We start from the raw sequence: 13478 nt of genomic DNA, 5'->3' as shown, positions 1-13478 counted from the left end.
TTGATATATTTTTTACATCTTAGCTCTGGCCATAAAGCTAAGACACTCTTCATTGCTCCGATTGATATATTTTTTACATCTTAGCTCTGGCCATAAAGCTAAGACACCCTTCCATTGTTTTAATTGATATATTTTTTATATCTTAGGTCTGACCATAAAGCTAAGACACTCTTCCATTGTTTTAATTGATATATTTTTTACATCTTAGCTCTGACCATGTTGACCTGAGCCACTCTTCCATTGCTTTGATTGATATATTTTTTACATCTTGGCTCTGGCCATAAAGCTAAGACACCCTTCCATTGTTTTAATTGATATATTTTTTACATCTTAGCTCTGACCATGTTGACCTGAGCCACTCTTCCATTGCTTTGATTGATATATTTTTTACATCTTGGCTCTGGCCATAAAGCTAAGACACCCTTCCATTGTTTTAATTGATATATTTTTATATCTTAGGTCTGACCATAAAGCTAAGACACTCTTCCATCATTCCGATTGATATATTTTTCATACCTTAGCTCTGACCATGTTGACCTGAACCACTCTTCCATTTTCTCCGATTGATATATTTTTACATCTTAGTTCTGACCATGACGACGAACAATCTCTACCCTTACTCTTCCCTACTTAAGAAACTAAGTATCTATTTCACTATCTAATAAGATTGTCTTGCTTCCGATCATTAAGGTTTTATTTGACCATTTCTTAATCGTGAAGGATAGGATCCTGTTTTGTCTTGAACGAGAAAGCTTCCTTGATAGTTCCCAGTTTCGAATTCCTCAAGTTCTAATGAACAAGCATCTTTTGTCTCCTTTTTATTTGTGACAAGTGCATCCACTTTGCTCCTTTTTAACGTCAGTAAGTTACGTAACTGTCTTTAGGTTGTGGATTTAATAATAATTAAGATCACATTAAGTATTCTTGAGCAATTTTGTTTAAGCTTTGCAAATCTCCAAAATATTTTCTTTCCTGCCTAGCTTAAACAAATACGATTTTATTTAATTTACGGAGACTTACTTTTACTTAAACTTTCTGTTGATGTAAAGGGGTAACTTTCACATAGATTTTTCTCCTTCGTTCTATTTCTTCTCTTATGAATTGCATAATTCCAGTTTTCTTAGGTCTTATCTTCAACTGTATGTATTCACTTATTCATTTTGCAAAGCAATGGTATGTGTTAATACACGCAAACGTTACAATATAATATATTTAATTTCTTAGCAGTATCAACTAATTTAAATAACCAGTCTAGAGTCTGACAAATGAAATAAAATAAAATGAACACAGCGAATGAAAAATGACATTGAAATACATTTTCCTTTTCAGAGCATGTTTATTGAGATGCTTTGAATAAAGGTTTTTGTTTCTTTCAGTATATTTGGCCAACGCTAAACAAAGAGCATTTTATTCAAAATATCCCCCATTTTATATTTATATTTTTTAATTAGAGGGAAAACAGTTACTCAACAGTACCCACCGCCAACTCTTGTGTTACTCTTGTCTCGTATATCACACCAACGGCCCGAAAATGCGATGATAAAACCTAGCAGCATGGGGCTACGAACCCTCGGTTTCACACTCCAAGCACGCTAACCCTTAGACCACTTGAATAGATGTAGAAACCTTCAAAGTAAATTAATAGAACGTATTGTTACACACGTCAAACGCTAATAGGTGTGTAACTTTAACAATTCATAGAAACCCCTACCACTGTGTTCGTAAAAAAATAGTACCCTCGGAGTATGAAACTTTAACTGTCTGAAACAAACAATTAGAGCAGAGAAAAACTGGTTCTGGAGAAATCATTAGTAAATATCATGTTGATTACAGAAAAAAAAGTTTAAATATGCAAATATTGAAGTAATTTTCTTTTTTATCAAAACATTGGAAAACCAGTTTTTTGTTATGAAGCTGTAGATAATAATTTTAGGGATAAAGATGAAACGAAAACGTGTTTCTTTCTGGACACTTTGTTGATTTTTCGAAACGAGGAACCAAAATAAGGCTTTACTTCAAAAATCAGGTCTTTATAACATAAAAAATATGTTTCTTTTCCGGAAACTTCAACAATTTTATTCGACTAAACCGAACTCTTCGATCTTGTAACTCAATCAATACTCACTCGCTTTAGGCTGCCTTAATATCAGTTTTTGACAGTGAAATTCTATTATTTTAATCGCTCTACCCATTTCAAAATTAAACTATAATTACAATAATATGAAAACGATCATTGCTTTACAGAGTAAATTAACAACAAAGTAAACAGACCAATTGAAAATCCAATTACAGCTAGATAATATTTAGTTAACGAGCTAGGCCAACATGAAACGTCTAATTAATACTAAATTATTTACTTTCAGGCTTCAGCTGAAGTAAATATACCTTAATTAGTTTCATAATGTCAACATTACCCACGTGGTCAAGGCAGAACTGTCGAGTAGTTGGGAAACCGGAAACGCATTAGGCTAATAAGGTTCTTATCATTTAGTCACTTAAGCATTCTCTAATCACGCCACTCTTAGGAAAGTAAGCCCATCTGTTCTTCCTACTTGTTTTCAGCATTTGAATTTCAACATAGCGATCTTGTACCTTTTTCACTGTTTCGAGAAAAAACATTATTGTTGTTTGTTTTTTTTATTTCGCGCAAAGCTGCACGAAGGCTAGCTGCACTAGCCGTCCCTAATTTAGAGGGAAGGCAGCTAGTCAATACCACCCACTCTTGTGCTACTCTTTTACCAACGAATAGTGGGATTGACCGTCATTTTATAACGCCCCCACGGCTAAAAAGGCGAGCATGTTTGGTGGAACAGGGATTCGAACCGTTATGATATTCGTTATTACACGTGTCAGAAGAACTAAGATATAGTGTTTGTTTATGACTTGTTTCCAAACACTTAAAATATATATCTAATCATCAGTTCAAAAATAGTATATCTCTATTTTCAAGAATTTCTAACAAAATGACCTTTAAATGTTACAATGTATGTTCTACTGACCTCTCTATCCCTAATACTCATTTGTTCATTGTCTGTAGTATCAGACCTGATAAGGCGATCAAAGTTCGTCAGTTCTCATGAACGTGGGCAAACCACTGTCATCTAAAGTTCTAATTAGTGGTTTTAGATACGCAATGATAAAGTGTAAGTAATGTTAGATATAACTTAGGGAGAAGGTTTAGTGTTTCTGGTCGGTCGTCGCTCTTCTCATTCGAGAGAAAAGCTTTTCGCTTGGTTTGATATTCTTGTTAGATTCATAACTGACAGCTTTGAGGTTTTTTGTAATTGTAATCAGAGCTTCTCGAAGATGATTAGACACGTCGGTTTCTGTTCAAAACAGCTGTAAAAATTCTGCTCTATTCTTTCAGTACCATATATCAACTTCTGCAATTCAACTAACAACATGCACTTCTGGAATTCATATTCTCTCAACATTACTGACATTGACTTCACCAAACATAACTACAGCGATGGCCAGCTTATCTGGGTTCGAGTCCCAGACTGGGAAATGGGAGTTAAGATTTTGGCCTTTATACCGATGATATTTTTAGGATTCTTTGGAAACAGTGCCATCATCGTGGTAGTGGTACAGCTTCGTAGCATGAGAACGTGCACCAACTTATTTATAACTAATATGGCTGTGGCCGATCTTCTGACGGTTCTTTTTAGTTCCTGGAGCTACTTAGTATACGATTTCTACCAGAACTACGTCCTTGGTCGGTTTTGTAAAGTGGAAGGTTTTATTCAAGGTAAGCACTCCGTTCCGGTGGTAAACCACAACCACATGTTGTATCAGTTTCACACAGCGAGGTTTAATTCAAGGTAAGCACTCCGTTCCATTGGTAAACCACAACCACATGTTGTATCAGTTTCACACAGCGAGGTCTAGTTTAAGGTAAGCACTCAATTGTATTGTGAATGGTTTATAGCTTAACCCTACTTCCATCTTGTTTAAATATGATTCCGTTACACTTGCTACACACAGGCAGAACAGTGACGTTTATATTAATGCATTTGGGAAATGCTAGGTTTGTTCAGCAATATTCATTCAGTTACCACATGAGACTAACGTTCATTGCCTCAGACTGTTATACTTTTGTATCAAGAGAAAGTTATAAATAATTTAATAGAGAACTAATAAGAACACAGAAATTACCTAATTTTTAAATTTTATTTTAAGTGGTATACAATTCAAGATGGCGTCTACATTTGGTTTGTGTTTCAGTTTTCGTTTTATTTTAAGTGGTATACATTTCAAGATGGCGTCTATATTTGGTTTGTGTTTCAGTGATATGCCTACTTTCCAGTGCCTTTTCCCTCATCGTTATATCATGTGACCGACTTCTGGGGATTGTATTTCCATTCTCTCGTCGACTCACAAAACGCCAAGCTCTAATAATCATCATCTGCATTTGGGTATCAGCTATAGCCTGTGCTTCTCCTCTCGCCATCTGGCGATCATTATCAGAACGACAATGGGCTGACTACTTGGAGGTGAGTTGGAGAGAGAAGCTGGTTTTAATAAGACATAATATCTGACGTAATTAGAAGAGAAAGAACAAAACAAGGTTAAAAGCAGAAATCACTATATATATATATATATATATATATAATAATAATAATCAAAGCAAACCCAGAACAGATATAAAAATGAAAATGGACGTCTCAGTTGGTACAAGTAACAAATAATGCAGACGTTACAACGGGCATACAGCAACAAAGTTGGATGTCACCACATACCAAAGACATACGTCACTACAGGTATAACAAGGAAAACAGACGTCTTGACAGTTTTAAAATAAGAAAGACAGATGTTTCGACATATATCATAATAACAAAGGCAGGCATCTTGACATATTTATAATAACAAAGGTAGGTTTTTCGACATATATCATAATAACAAAGGCAGGCATCTTGACATATTTATAATAACAAAGGTAGGTTTTTCGACATATATCTATAACAATGAAGATAAAGATCTCGAAATATATATGACAATGAAGATAAAGACCTCGAAATATATATAACAACAAAGACAGATGTCTCGAAATACAATTATATATGCATGTGTGTAACAATGAAGACAGATTATTGACCACTGTAAGACTGTATTATTATTTGTTCCCTTCTTTTTCTTAAGCAATTTCATTGAAGTAGGTTGATAAGTGAACATATATTTTATTTTTTAAAATTCAATGGTAAATATATATTGTTAATATAATATCAGTTTTGGCAGTTTCTATAATTTTGGATTACATTGAGGGCTACTGAAGCTGGAATTATTCCTCTGGAGTGCTGAACTGGTGATAAGGGTATAACTTATAGAAACCACGCTTTTTAACTTCACCCACAACTCCCTGCATATGCATACAATCGACTCTACCACATGCTTGGGTCATGTCGATTAATAATGATGGCATTATACAGATTTCAGACCATAGAGTATGATACTATGCATATACACACAGCTGTCAGTCTCGTTCTCACTGAAATTTTGAAGAAACGTATACTGTTATATAGGGTATTAGGTTAATAATTAAGAAACTGGTGTTTTTAAACTCAGACATCAATAACATGTACACAGATCTGTCAGTTGCATAAATGCTTGATTTCCTTGACACCTTTAATATTAATTTAGATTGTTGTTTATTTATTTTTACTGAAAAATGTTTTGATAGATATCATGTTTATGCAATGAAAAGTAACAAAACAGTCGTTATACAAGAATAATTTGTGCTGTCATCTAGCGACCACAAATTAAACTGTTATTAATGAAACATGGAAATAATATATTCTTATAAACTGAAATGATTGCTAAGTAGTAGTTTCCTTTTTATTATGTCCCCACAAAAATACGTGTGGTGGCAGAACATAATAATATTACTGTTATACAAGCTGTAAAACACTCGATAATGGCGAGTAGGTGTTCAAGTAAGGCTATAACTCAACTTTAACACTTTTTGTAAGCATAATAGGGTGGTAGATTGAATGAGCTAGCTATTTTTTTCTCGGCCCATTCATACATACTAAGCACTATCATGCTTAGTGATAACAACAAAGATTGGCGTCTCGACATATACATATATGAATAAACAAAGACAAATGTGTCATCATATGAATATATATATATAACAACAAAGAATGACATTTCGATATATATATCCATAATAATAGACAGACATCTCGACAGATATTTAACAACAGAGACAAATACCTAGACATATATATATATATATATAACAACAAAAAGGACATCTCGACATATTATTAAGTACTGTAGTACTTAATAGTAGGAAGCTACAAGGTTTCCAAGTATTTCACGCGCCGAAAAACCATCCTGTCGAATTCCTAAACGAAAAACCAAACATTCAAAATATTGGTTACGTTAAATTATGTTCATATATACTAATGATAAGATTAAAATGTCACTAATATTTCCGGTATAACAACTCAAAATTTTCTAAAAAAGCCACTTTTTCATCTACTACATACCTACCTGATCAAATCAGCTAGCTAGCCCCTAGATGGCTTGGACTATCACTACAAGATTACTCCAGCTTACTTGACAGGTGTGTGGGTATCCGCTTTTGATATTCCGATAAATATATACAGATTTTTTAATAAATGGTAAACATATCATGCACTTACTTAAATATCTTTTCAACCCAATTCAACCCAACAGATGTCACTACATATCGATGGATTAACACGCGACAGTTTCTAAAGGTAAAGTGTATACTTTATTATACTTTATACTGGTATAACATAAAAAGTATACGGATAAGAGTATTAAAAATTGTGAATTGTAAAATGAAGTAGGGATCCTGCCACAAAAAGTAATGAAACAAGAATTAAAACAACAGTCACAAATTTATAACATTTAATCCCTACTTTGGCAGCTTTATACACTTAACTGTAGGCCAAGGCAAGGATTGCAATTTATAAATTTGTGATTGTGGCTTTAATTCTTGTAATAGTTATAGCCATAAAGGACGTATAAAAACTGAACGAATAAATAGAAAAATGTATTAAAATGTTAACAGAAAGTAGGGATCGTTGGTTATTCCTAAAATTGGTATAAGGAGTATTTAAAACAAACTAAATGCTGCAACAAAAAGTACACAAACAAGTAAAGTGATACTAGTTGGATATATTTTAAAACGATTTTCTATCCCTATTTAAAATGCTTGCAAAAGTATTCACCACCACCCCTCCTAAGGATCCACATTTTGTTGCTGTCTGAGCTTGCAATAATGAAACCTTCAAATGGGACTATATATTTAAAATGTACACAATCTACTCCAAACTGAGAAAGCTCAAAAACGCTGATATTATGTAGGTTATCAAAAAAATTTTAGAATATTCTCAATTATATAAGTATTCAACTCCTTGCTATGGCAACCCTAAATCTGTTTAGATGCAAAAGATTAAATTGAAAGGTCACAATATTTGTGTAATGGTCTCTCTGTGTGTAATCAAAGTTGTTTAACTTGACTTCAGAGTAAATGCATCTGTTCAAGTCACAACTGACATATTGATACGACAAACCAACCATGAAGACCAAGGAGATTTCCAAACAAGTCAGGGATAAAGCGAAAGAGAAGCACAGATCAGAAGGTAACAACAAAATTTGAAAGTCGCTGATTTTCCATTAAGAAGTGGAATGTGCTTCATACCACCCAGATCAGGCCGCCCTTCCAAACTAAGCAGCCGGGCAAGCAAGAAACTGGTTGGGGATGCCATTGTGAAGCCAACAGAGACTTTAAAAGATCTGCAAAGTTCCATGTCTGGGATGGGAGTCAGTGTTCATATATCGACAATATCTCGGTCCCTACACAAAACTGGCCTGTATGGACGAGTGGCAAGAAAGAAGCCATTATTGAAAAATAATCATATTAAATTTTGTGTGGGGTTTACGACAAAGCATGTAAATGATACTACAGACATGTGGCAGAAGGTTTTGTGGTCAGACAAGACAAAAAATTGAGCTAAATTCAAAGCGTTACGTTTGTCGCAAGCCCAATATAGTACATCACCCAACCAACACCATCCCAACTGTCAAGCATGGTGGTGGCAGCATCTTGTTATGGGGATGCTTCTCATCAGCAGAGAAGTTTGTGAGGATTGAAGGGAAGGTGAATGGTGCAAAGTGCTGGCGAATCCTTGAGGAAAACCTGCTTGAGTCACCCAAGAATCTAAAACTGGGTCGAAAATTCACATTTCAGCAAGACAATGACCCAAAGCACACTGGAGTGGTTTCAGAAGAAGAAAATGAATGTCCCGTAGTGGCCCAGTCAAAGTCATGAGTTTAATCCAATAGAACATTTATGGCGAGACCTGAAGATTGCAGTCCATCAACAAACTTGTCAGAATTGGACCAATTTTGCCAGGAAGAATGGGTAAAAATTACATCAACCCATTGTACAAAGCTGGTAGAGACCTATCCCAAAAAAGACTCACAGCAGTAATTGCTGGCAAAGATACTTCCACCAAATACTGACTTAGGGGCTGAATACTTATGCAATCAGCAAATTTCAATTTATATATATATATATATTGCAGGTTTTGCTGACATTCAATCTCCTTCACACATAACAGTGTTAAGTTTTATCATTAGAGTTTTGAATAAAAATAAGTTCATTAAAAAGCATTGTTTACATTATTTGTATTTCATCAAAATGTCACATTATTGGTAGAGGGTGAATACTTTTGCAAGACGCTGAAAATCGTTTTAAAATCTATCCAACGAGTATCACTTTATTTGTTTGTCTACTTTTTATTGCAGCACTTATTTTGTTTTGGATACTTCTTATAGCAATTCGACGAATAACTAAGATCCCTACTTTGCGCTAAATTATAAGTTGTTCCTATTTATATTTATATATATATATGCATACATACATTACAACAAAGACAAGCGTCTCTACATATTTATAGCAGCAAAGATAGGCATCTCGACATATATATATATATATATATATATAATGACTAAGACAGATGTCTTTATATCTATATATAACAGACAACGACAGATATTTCGACATACATATAACAATAACTGGTTTGTTTTGAATCTTGCGCAAAGCTACACAAGGTCTAATTGCGCTAGCCGTCCTTAATTTAGCAGTGAAAGACTAGAGGGAAGGCAGCTAGTAGTCACCACCCACCGCCAACTCTTGGACTACTCTTTTATCAACTAATAGTGGGATTGACCGTCACGTTGTAGCACTCCCACAGCTGTAAAAGTGAGCATGTTTGGCGGAATAAAATCTAGATATATATATAGCAACTAAGACAGATGTCTGGACATATATATATATTACAAAAAGACAAACATCTCGACATACATATATATTTTCCAAGACAGACACATGGACACACACACACATATATATATATATAAATATATAAGTACAGAGACAGATAACTCGACATATATATATTACAACATAGACAAGCGTCTCGATGTTCGAAATGACAACATATTATTTGTCGATATACAGTTGACTATTTCAGAGTAAATACAACAGTAGTGGGGAAGAACCTTATTAACGTTTTAATTCTAACTAGCGGTCTAAAGAACACAATATATTAGTAACCAATATATAGAGGCCAAGCATAGATAATTCATATTATTCTTATAATTATATGTTTTAGCTTTATGATGTATCGATTTTTAGCATTCAGTTTTCTTGTCAGTTTGGTCTTCAGTGATGCATATTTGAATTCAGCTCAACACAATACGCTTACTTTTCATTAGAAGCTCATAATAAGTGCCTAGAAATTATATTTTTTCTTAGAAAAATTGATGCATTGAAATTATGGTGTCAATTTTAATGTGACTAAGTATAGCATGAATTATTGAAATAATAGACTTATGTCGATAAAAAAAAGGAAGAAATAAAGTCTTAGTAATAAGAAAATTCACAGTTATTTAGTTTTTAGTATAAACTATAATACGTATAACAATCCGTGGTTCAACTCTCAGTATAAACAAGAATACGTGTAAGAGTTAGTTGTTTAACTCTCAGTCTGAAATAGAATACTTGTAGCAGTCAAGTGTTTAAATTCAGTATAAACTAGAATACGTGTAAGAGTTAGTTGTTTAACTCTCAGTCTGAAATAGAATACTTGTAGCAGTCAAATGTTTAAATTCAGTATAAACTAGAATACCTGTAAGAGTTAGTTGTTTAACTCTCAGTCTGAAATAGAATACTTGTAGCAGTCAAATGTTTAAATTCAGTATAAACTAGAATACGTATAACAGTCAGATGTTTAACTGTGTAAAAGAACCCAAACAAGATTTAGAAAATAGCAATTTGAATCTAATTTTAAACAAATAAATGTATAAAATAAATTTAAAGATAAAAACTATTTCTATCAGTAAGTGTATTTCTAACTACTGTTATCACTAAGTTTATTTTTAACTGTTTTTACCAGTAAATGCATTTCTAACCACTTTTACCAGTAAGTTTATTATTAATTATTTTACCAGTAAGTTTATTTTTAACTATTGTTACCAGTAAATATATTTTTAACCAGTTTTACCGGTAAGTTTATTTTTAACTATTGTCACCAGTAAGTATATTTTTAACTATTGTTACTAGAAAGTTTATTTTAAGTATTGTTACCAAAAAGTTTATTTTAACTATTGTTATCAATAATTTTATTTTTAAGTATTTTTACCAGTAAGTTTATTTGCAACTATTGTTGCTAGTAAGTTTATTTTTAACTATTATTACCAGTAAGTTTATTATTAATTATTTTTATCAGTAAGTTTATTTTTAACTATTTTTACCAGTAAGTTTATTTTAACTATTTTATTAGTTCGTTTCTCTCAAGCTATTGAAACCAATAATTTTTTTAAACTGATTTAACCAGTAAGTTTTTAACTAGTGAAACCCGTAAGCTAATTTTTTTAACTATTGAAACCAGTTATTCAAACCACTAAATTTATTTTTAATCTATTGAAACCAAATAATTTACTTTTCAAACTGTAAGTTTATGTCATTTTTACCCTAGTTTTATTAAAAGACATTATTTTTGTTTTTAATACTTGTTTTAGATCTGGTGCTCAGAAAACACGCACATGAAACAACTTAAATACTACTGGTTGATCATCTTGACTCTACTTTTTTATCTTCCCCTGACTGTGATGACCGTGGCTTATGGTGTCATCATTTGTTCTCTGGATCGCTACGAGCAGCAACTATTTCTGCGTGAAAATCCCATTAAATTGAAGTATCGAAGGAGGGTAAGTTTACCACTGTCCTCCTCAGTCAGGCTACCAAGGACAAGGTCAGATTTTACAAATCTCTAAATGGATTGATTTGGGCTGTGTTCTGAAACACTAAATATTTATTGTTGTGTTGTGTAGCTTTCGGAATGTCAATCATGTAGAGAATAACAGGCATACATCACAAAACAAGGACTGATTTCAAAATAATATAAGAAGTACAAGTCATTTACAAATTTTGATGCAAAAATAAAGAAAAAATGAGATATTCATAATATTTTCTCTAGTAAATTCAGGGAAGTCGATCCTGAAATATATAAGTTCTTCAAAGTCTGCAAAAAAAAGTTCTCTGTCTTACATTTAATCTTCTTCCAAGAAGTTAGATATTCCAACAGGAGAGATTCGTGTAGATTATTGCTTCAACATCATGGTGAAGTATTAAACAGAAGATTAAATAACATTTTTAATCGATAATGTATACATCAAAACTTTTGAAGACAAAACGAAATATTAGCAAAACTTTATAAAATGTTTCAAAAATATTGAAAATAATAGTTTAAAAACAATTGGTTAATCTGCAGAAACTAATCCTATTTCTTTATTTTGTCTACTACTTAATCGCTTCAATAAACCTACATTCTAAATTATAGAATATTTTAAACGAAGGCGAAAAAATTTTCTATATATATTCTAATTATGTTTACTTATAAGCTCCTGGTAGTAAAATAAGACTAACATACGCCACCAGATGGCAGTAAAATTGTGGTGGCCTTACCTTCAACAGCGTTAAATCATTATATAAGGTTTAAAATATCCACCATAGGGCACTGACGTTGTGATGATCTTACTTCCAACAAAGATATGTCATTGTATCAAGTTTAGATTAGCCATTAGATGACCTGAAGCTGTTGTGGTCTTACATCTACTAATCTTATTATCATCATATCAAGTTTAAACTAACCACCAGAGGGCACTGACGTTGTGATGATCTTACTTCCAACAAAGATATGTCATTGTATCACGTTTAGATTAGCCACTAGATGACCTGTTGTGGTCTTACATCTACTAGTCTTATTATCATTATATCAAGTTTATACTAACCACCAGAGGGCACTGACGTTGTGATGATCTTACTTCCAACAAAGATATGTCATTGTATCAAGTTTAGATGAGCCATTAGATGACCTGAAGCTGTTTTAAACTTATTATCATTATATCGAGTTTTTTATTAAATAACAGATAATACTGACGTCAAGCACAATCAGTGATTATATCGAGTTGAAAATAAACCACCAAACGGCAGTAAAATTTAAGTGGTTTTACCTCTATCAAACTTGTATCATTATATCGACTTTATTGAACAATCTGTTAATCGTGATATGTGTAAAGTTCTGTGGAAAGTAACATATTGTTAATTTAACAATCTATGAATCGTGATATGTGGGAAGTTCTGTGGAAAGTAACATATTGTTAATTTAACAATATATGAATCGTGATATGTGGGAAGTTCTGTGGAAAGTAACATATTGTTAATTTAACAATATATGAATCGTGATATGTGTAAAGTTCTGTGGAAAGTAACATACTGTTAATTTAACAATATATGAATCGTGATATGTGGGAAGTTCTGTGGAAAGTAACATATTGTTAATTTAACAATATATGAATCGTGATATGTGTAAAGTTCTGTGGAAAGTAACATACTGTTAATTTAACAATATATGAATCGTGATATGTGGGAAGTTCTGTGGAAAGTAACATATTGTTAATTGAACAATCTATGAATCGTGATATGTGGGAAGTTCTGTGGGAAGTAACATATTGTTAATTTAACAATATATGAATCGTGATACGTGGGAAGTAACATATTGTTAATTGAACAATCTATGAATCGTGATATGTGTGAAGTTCTGTGGAAAGTAACATACAGAGACATCTCAAAAGTAAATAAACACCATGATGTTTTTCAATAGTCATTTATCTCACATTATCAACTTGACAAAAATGTTTACAAATGTTTAGCATTTTTCAGTACTTTGACTCGTTCTTGTATGGAATAGATGAGTCATTTTTCAGTGCTTTGACTCGTTCTGGCATGGAATAGATGAGTCATTTTTCAGTGCTTTGACTCGTTCTGGCATGGAATAGATGAATTCTACAATTTTCTCCTGTGGGATCTTGACCCAGGCTGCACACAAAACATCAAGTAGCTCTCCAGGGGTCGCTGGTTTTCTAGAACTTCT

At 32.7% G+C, this 13478-nt stretch overlaps 1 protein-coding gene across 1 annotated transcript in view; it reads left to right on the top strand.

The window, feature by feature from the left end:
* The first annotated feature begins 3255 nt into the window (after window positions 1-3255).
* The window catches only part of LOC106467928 (substance-K receptor-like), a 15232-nt gene continuing 5009 nt past the window's right edge, over window positions 3256-13478 (top strand). Inside the window, exons 1-3 of the mRNA XM_022396156.1 lie at window positions 3256-3748; window positions 4288-4493; window positions 11065-11253. Of these exons, the coding sequence (XP_022251864.1) occupies window positions 3403-3748; window positions 4288-4493; window positions 11065-11253 (741 nt within the window). The 5' untranslated portion in view covers window positions 3256-3402. The remainder of the gene's footprint in view (window positions 3749-4287; window positions 4494-11064; window positions 11254-13478) is intronic.

This window comes from Limulus polyphemus, unplaced genomic scaffold (genome assembly GCF_000517525.1).
Source record: "Limulus polyphemus unplaced genomic scaffold, Limulus_polyphemus-2.1.2 Scaffold2800, whole genome shotgun sequence".
NCBI lineage: Eukaryota > Metazoa > Arthropoda > Merostomata > Xiphosura > Limulidae > Limulus > Limulus polyphemus.
Note: the sequence above shows the minus strand (reverse complement) of the source record. Positions and strands in the feature narration are given on the sequence as shown.